Source organism: Amia ocellicauda, chromosome 3, assembly GCF_036373705.1.
Source record: "Amia ocellicauda isolate fAmiCal2 chromosome 3, fAmiCal2.hap1, whole genome shotgun sequence".
Lineage (NCBI taxonomy): Eukaryota > Metazoa > Chordata > Actinopteri > Amiiformes > Amiidae > Amia > Amia ocellicauda.
The window spans coordinates 51,127,557-51,134,338 of NC_089852.1; the positions used below are offsets into that span (position 1 = coordinate 51,127,557).

The 6,782-nt window shown below is 65.8% G+C and overlaps 2 protein-coding genes across 2 annotated transcripts; both read right to left on the reverse strand.

Annotated features, from left to right (window-relative positions):
• Positions 1-131: 131 nt before the first annotated feature.
• LOC136747238 (paraneoplastic antigen Ma6E-like) lies at positions 132-1,270 on the reverse strand. The gene is made up of 4 exons (XM_066700188.1): positions 1,146-1,270; positions 848-993; positions 580-732; positions 132-316 (listed from the first exon to the last, which is right to left on the reverse strand). Exons 1-4 carry the CDS (start codon positions 1,268-1,270, stop codon positions 132-134), a joined length of 609 nt encoding a protein of 202 aa, XP_066556285.1.
• A 3,933-nt stretch (positions 1,271-5,203) lies between these two features.
• On the reverse strand, positions 5,204-6,782 carry LOC136747239 (uncharacterized). Its single transcript, XM_066700189.1, has 5 exons — positions 6,707-6,782; positions 6,424-6,637; positions 6,047-6,162; positions 5,661-5,753; positions 5,204-5,361 (listed from the first exon to the last, which is right to left on the reverse strand). Exons 1-5 carry the CDS (start codon positions 6,780-6,782, stop codon positions 5,204-5,206), a joined length of 657 nt encoding a protein of 218 aa, XP_066556286.1.

Below are 6,782 nucleotides of genomic sequence, written 5' to 3' on the forward strand. Positions count from 1 at the left end.
TCTCTCCTTGTCTCTCGCCCGAGTGCCCCGCCGCCTCCGTCTCCGCACCTCCCAACCTGAATTCCTGTTCCCTTTATAATCCCCTCACTTCCTTCTGTCGTGGCGAAGTTTCGACAGCTCAGCATGTGATCCTAAGCCTTGTATTTCGCTCCTTGTGTCTCGCCCGAGTGCCCCGCCGCCTCCGTCTCCTCCGCCGCCCCGCCCAAGTGCTCCGACGCCTCCGCCATTGCCGATGCCTGGCCCCAGTGCCCGGCCACTGCCGCCGCCTCCGCCGCCGCCCCGCCAGAGTGCCCCGCCGCATCCTCCGCCGCCACACCTCCCAACCTGAATTCCTGTTCCCTTTATAATCCCCTCACTTCCTTCTGTTGGGGCGAAGTTTCGTCAGCTCAGCCTGCGATCCTAAACCTTGTCTCTCTCTTCTTGTCTCTCGCCCGAGTGCCCGGCTGCCGCCAACGCCTCCGCACCTCCCAACCTGAATTCCTGTTCCCTTTATAATCCCCTCACTTCCTTCTGTCGTGGCGAAGTTTCGACAGCTCAGCATGCGATCCTAAGCCTTGTATCTCGCTCCTTGTGTCTCGCCCGAGTGCCCCGCCGCCTCCGTCTCCGCCGCCGCCCCGCCCAAGTGCTCCGACGCCTCCGCCTTTGCCGATGCCTGGCCCCAGTGCTCGGCCACTGCCGCCGCCTCCGCCGCCGCCCCGCCAGAGTGCCCCGCCGCATCCTCCGCCGCCACACCTCCCAACCTGAATTCCTGTTCCCTTTATAATCCCCTCACTTCCTTCTGTCGTGGCGAAGTTTCGACAGCTCAGCATGCGATCCTAAGCCTTGTCTCTCGCTCCTTGTGTCTCGCCCGAGTGCCCCGACGCCTCCGTCTCCGCCGCCGCCCCGCCCGAGTGTTCCGCCGCCTCCGCCTTCGCCGCTGCCATGCCCCAGTGCCCGGCCGCTGCCGCCGCCTCCGCCTTCACCGATTTTAGGCCCCAGTGCCCGGCCGCCGCCCTGCCAGAGTGCCCCGCCGCATCCTCCGCCGCCACACCTCCCAACCTGAATTCCTGTTCCCTTTATAATCCCCTCACTTCCTTCTGTCGGGGCGAAGTTTCGTCAGCTCAGCCTGCGATCCTAAGCCTTGTCTCTCGCTCCTTGTCTCTCACCCGAGTGCCCCGCCGCCTCCGTCTTCGCCGCCGCCCCGCCCACGTGCTCCGCCGCCTCCGCCTTCGCCGATGCCAGGCCCCAGTGCCCGGCCGGTGCCGCCGCCTCCGCCGCCGCCCCGCCGCATCCTCCGCCGCCACACCTCCCTACCTGAATTCCTTTTCCCTTTATACTCCCCTCACTTCCTTCTGTCTGGTCGAAGTTTCGTCAGATCTGCCTGCGATCCTAAGCCTTGTCTCTCTCTCCTTGTCTCCCGCCCGAGTGCCCCGCCGCATCCTCCGCCGGCACACCTCCCAATCTGATTTCCTGTTCCCTTTATAATCCCCTCACTTCCTTCTGTCGGGCCGATGTTTCGTCAGCTCAGCCTGCCATCCTAAGCCTTGTCTCTCGCTCCTTGTGTCTCGCCCGAGTGCCCCGCCGCCTCCACCTTCGCTGCCGCCCGGCCCGAGTGCCCGGCCGCCGCCAACGCCTCCGCACCTCCCAACCTTAATTCCTGTTCCCTTTATAATCCCCTCACTTCCTTCTGTCGTGGCGAAGTTTCGACAGCTCAGCATGCGATCCTAAGCCTTGTATTTCGCTCCTTGTGTCTCGCCCGAGTGCCCCGCCGCCTCCGTCTCCGCCGCCGCCCCGCTCGAGTGCTCCGCCGCCTCTGCCTTCGCCGCTGCCATGCCCCAGTGCCTGGCCGCTGCCGCCGCCTCCGCCTTCGCCGATGCCAGGCCCCAGTGCCCGGCCGCTGCCGCCGCCTCCGCCGCTGTCCCACCAGAGTGCCCCGCCGCCGTATCCGCCACCGCCCGGCCTGAGTGCCCCACCGTCGTCTCCGCTGCCGCTTCTCCCAACCTTGTTTCCTGTTCCCTTTTAATCCCCTCACTTCCCTTTGTCGGGGTGTAGTTTAATCAAATCTGCCTGCGATCCTAAGCCTGGTCTCTCTCTCCTTGTCTCCCGCCCGAGTTCCCGGCTGCCTCCACCTTCGCCGCTGCCAGGCCCCAGTGCCCGGCCGCCGCCCTGCAAGAGTGCCCCGCCGCATCTTCCGCCACCACACCTCCCCACCTGAATTCCTGTTCCCTTTATAATCCCCTCACTTCCTTCTGTCGGGGCTAAGTTTCGTCAGATCTGCCTGCGATCGTAAGCCTTGTCTCTCGCTCCTTGTCTCTCGCCCGAGTGCCCCGCCGCCTCCGCCTTCGCCGCTGCCCGGCCCGAGTGCCCGCCCGCCGCCTCCTCCGCCGCCAGGCTACTGTGCCCCACCGCCTTCGCCGCTTACAGGCCCCAGTGCCCCGCCGCTGCCGCCGCCTCCGCCGCTGTCCCGCCAGAGTGCCCCGCCGCATCCTCCGCCGCCACACCTCCCAATCTGATTTCTTGATCCCTTTATAATCCCCTCACTTCCTTCTGTCGGGGCAAAGTTTCGTCAGATCAGCCTGCGATCCTAAGCCTGGTCTCTCTCTTCTTGTCTCTCGCCCGAGTGCCCGGCTGCCGCCAACGCCTCCGCACCTCCCAACCTGAATTCCTGTTCCCTTTATAATCCCCTCACGTCCTTCTGTCGTGGCGAAGTTTCGACAGCTCAGCATGCGATCCTAAGCCTTGTATCTCGCTCCTTGTGTCTCGCCCGAGTGCCCCGCCGCCTCCGTCTCCGCCGCCGCCCCGCCCGAGTGCTCCGCCGCCTCGCCTTCGCCGCTGCCATGCCCCAGTGCCCAGCCGCTGCCGCCGCCTTTGCCTTTACCGATTTTAGGCCCCAGTGCCCGGCCGCCGCCCTGCCAGAGTGCCCCGCCGCATCCTCCGCCGCCACACCTCCCAACCTGAATTCCTGTTCCCTTTATAATCCCCTCACTTCCTTCTGTCGGGGCGAAGTTTCGACAGCTCAGCATGCGATCCTAAGCCTTGTATCTCGCTCCTTGTGTCTCGCCCGAGTGCCCCGCCGCCTCCGTCTCCGCCGCCGCCCCGCCCGAGTGCTCCGCCGCCTCCGCCTTCGCCGCTGCCATGCCCCAGTGCCCGGCCGCTGCCGCCGCCTCCGCCGCCGCCCCGCCGCATCCTCCGCCGCCACACCTCCCAACCTGAATTCCTTTTCCCTTTATACTCCCCTCACTTCCTTCTGTCTGGTCGAAGTTTCGTCAGATCTGCCTGCGATCCTAAGCCTTGTCTCTCTCTCCTTGTCTCCCGCCCGAGTGCCCCGCCGCATCCTCCGCCGCCACACCTCCCAATCTGATTTCCTGTTCCCTTTATAATCCCCTCACTTCCTTCTGTCGGGGTGATGTTTCGTCAGCTCAGCCTGCGATCCTAAGCCTTGTCTCTCGCTCCTTGTCTCTCACCCGAGTTCCCCGCCGCCTCCGTCTCCGCCGCCGCCCCGCTCGAGTGCTCCGCCGCCTCCGCCTTCGCCGCTGCCATGCCCCAGTGCCCGGCCGCTGCCGCCGCCTCCGCCGCCGCCCCGCCGCATCCTCCGCCGCCACACCTCCCAACCTGAATTCCTTTTCCCTTTATACTCCCCTCACTTCCTTCTGTCTGGTCGAAGTTTCGTCAGATCTGCCTGCGATCCTAAGCCTTGTCTCTCTCTCCTTGTCTCCCGCCCGAGTGCCCCGCCGCATCCTCCGCCGCCACACCTCCCAATCTGATTTCCTGTTCCCTTTATAATCCCCTCACTTCCTTCTGTCGGGGCGATGTTTCGTCAGCTCAGCCTGCGATCCTAAGCCTTGTCTCTCGCTCCTTGTCTCTCACCCGAGTTCCCCGCCGCCTCCGTCTCCGCCGCCGCCCCGCTCAAGTGCTCCGCCGCCTCCGCCTTCGCCGCTGCCATGCCCCAGTGCCTGGCCGCTGCCGCCGCCTCCGCCTTCGCCGATGCCAGGCCCCAGTGCCCGGCCGCTGCCGCCGCCTCCGCCGCTGTCCCACCAGAGTGCCCCGCCGCCGTATCCGCCACCGCCCGGCCTGAGTGCCCCACCGTCGTCTCCGCTGCCGCTTCTCCCAACCTTGTTTCCTGTTCCCTTTTAATCCCCTCACTTCCCTTTGTTGGGGTGTAGTTTCATCAAATCTGCCTGCGATCCTAAGCCTGGTCTCTCTCTCCTTGTCTCCCGCCCGAGTTCCCGGCTGCCTCCACCTTCGCCGATGCCAGGACCCAGTGCCCGGCCGCCACCTCCGCCACCGCCCCGCCAGAGTGCCCTGCCGCATCCTCTGCCATCGCCGCTGCCAGGCCCCAGTGCCCGGCCGCCGCCCTGCAAGAGTGCCCCGCCGCATCTTCCGCCGCCACACCTCCCCACCTGAATTCCTGTTCCCTTTATAATCCCCTCACTTCCTTCTGTCGGGGCTAAGTTTCGTCAGATCTGCCTGCGATCGTAAGCCTTGTCTCTCGCTCCTTGTCTCTCGCCCGAGTGCCCCGCCGCCTCCGCCTTCGCCGCTGCCCGGCCCGAGTGCCCGCCCGCCGCCTCCTCCGCCGCCAGGCTACTGTGCCCCGCCGCCTTCGCCGCTTACAGGCCCCAGTGCCCCGCCGCTGCCGCTGCCGCCGCCTCCGCCGCTGTCCCGCCAGAGTGCCCCGCCGCATCCTCCGCCGCCACACCTCCCAATCTGATTTCTTGATCCCTTTATAATCCCCTCACTTCCTTCTGTCGGGGCAAAGTTTCGTCAGATCAGCCTGCGATCCTAAGCCTGGTCTCTCTCTTCTTGTCTCTCGCCCGAGTGCCCGGCTGCCGCCAACGCCTCCGCACCTCCCAACCTGAATTCCTGTTCCCTTTATAATCCCCTCACGTCCTTCTGTCGTGGCGAAGTTTCGACAGCTCAGCATGCGATCCTAAGCCTTGTATCTCGCTCCTTGTGTCTCGCCCGAGTGCCCCGCCGCCTCCGTCTCCACCGCCGCCCCGCCCGAGTGCTCCGCCGCCTCGCCTTCGCCGCTGCCATGCCCCAGTGCCCAGCCGCAGCCGCCGCCTTTGCCTTCACCGATTTTAGGCCCCAGTGCCCGGCCGCCGCCCTGCCAGAGTGCCCCGCCGCATCCTCCGCCGCCACACCTCCCAACCTGAATTCCTGTTCCCTTTATAATCCCCTCACTTCCTTCTGTCGGGGCGAAGTTTCGACAGCTCAGCATGCGATCCTAAGCCTTGTATCTCGCTCCTTGTGTCTCGCCCGAGTGCCCCGCCGCCTCCGTCTCCGCCGCCGCCCCGCCCGAGTGCTCCGCCGCCTCCGCCTTCGCCGCTGCCATGCCCCAGTGCCCGGCCGCTGCCGCCGCCTCCGCCGCCGCCCCGCCGCATCCTCCGCCGCCACACCTCCCAACCTGAATTCCTTTTCCCTTTATACTCCCCTCACTTCCTTCTGTCTGGTCGAAGTTTCGTCAGATCTGCCTGCGATCCTAAGCCTTGTCTCTCTCTCCTTGTCTCCCGCCCGAGTGCCCCGCCGCATCCTCCGCCGCCACACCTCCCAATCTGATTTCCTGTTCCCTTTATAATCCCCTCACTTCCTTCTGTCGGGGCGATGTTTCGTCAGCTCAGCCTGCGATCCTAAGCCTTGTCTCTCGCTCCTTGTGTCTCGCCCGAGTGCCCCGCCGCCTCCACCTTCGCTGCCACCCGGCCCGAGTGCTGCTGCCGCCTCCACCTTCGCCGATGCCAGGCCCCAGTGCCCGGCCACCGCCTCCGCCGCCGCCCCGCCTGAGTGCCCCGCCGCATCCTCCGCCGCCACACCTCCCAATCTGATTTCCTGTTCCCTTTATAATCCCCTCACTTCCTTCTGTCGGGGCGATGTTTCGTCAGCTCAGCCTGCGATCCTAAACCTTGTCTCTCGCTCCTTGTGTCTCGCCCGAGTGCCCCGCCGCCTCCGTCTCCGCACCTCCCAACCTGAATTCCTGTTCCCTTTATATTCCCCTCACTTCCTTCTGTCGGGGCGAAGTTTCGTCCGCTCAGCCTGCGATCCTATGCCTTGTCTCTCGCTCCTTGTCTCTCACCCGAGTTCCCCGCCGCCTCCGTCTTCGCCGCCACCCCGCCCAAGTGCTCCGCCGCCTCCGCCTTCGCCGATGCCAGGCCCCAGTGCCCGGCCGCTGCCGCCGCCTCTGCCGCCGCCCTGCCAGAGTGCCCCGTCCCTCACTTCCTTCTGTTGGGGCGAAGTTTCATCAGCTCAGCCTGCGATCCTAAGCCTTGTCTCTCTCTTCTTGTCTCCCGCCCGAGTGCCCGGCTGCCACCAACGCCTCCGCACCTCCCAACCTGAATTCCTGTTCCATTTATAATCCCCTCACTTCCTTCTGTCGTGGCGAAGTTTCGACAGCTCAGCATGCGATCCTAAGCCTTGTATCTCGCTCCTTGTGTCTCGCCCGAGTGCCCCGACGCCTCCGTCTCCGCCGCCGCCCCGCCCGAGTGCTCCGCCGCCTCCGCTTCGCCGCTGCCATGCCCCAGTGCCCGGCCGCTGCCGCCGCCTCCGCCTTCACCGATTTTAGGCCCCAGTGCCCGGCCGCCGCCCTGCCAGAGTGCCCCGCCGCATCCTCCGCCGCCACACCTCCCAACCTGAATTCCTGTTCCCTTTATAATCCCCTCACTTCCTTCTGTCGGGGCGAAGTTTCATCAGCTCAGCCTGCGATCCTAAGCCTTGTCTCTCGCTCCTTGTCTCTCACCCGAGTGCCCCGCCGCCTCCGTCTTCGCCGCCGCCCCGCCCAAGTGCTCCGCCGCCTCCGCCTTCGCCGCTGCCAT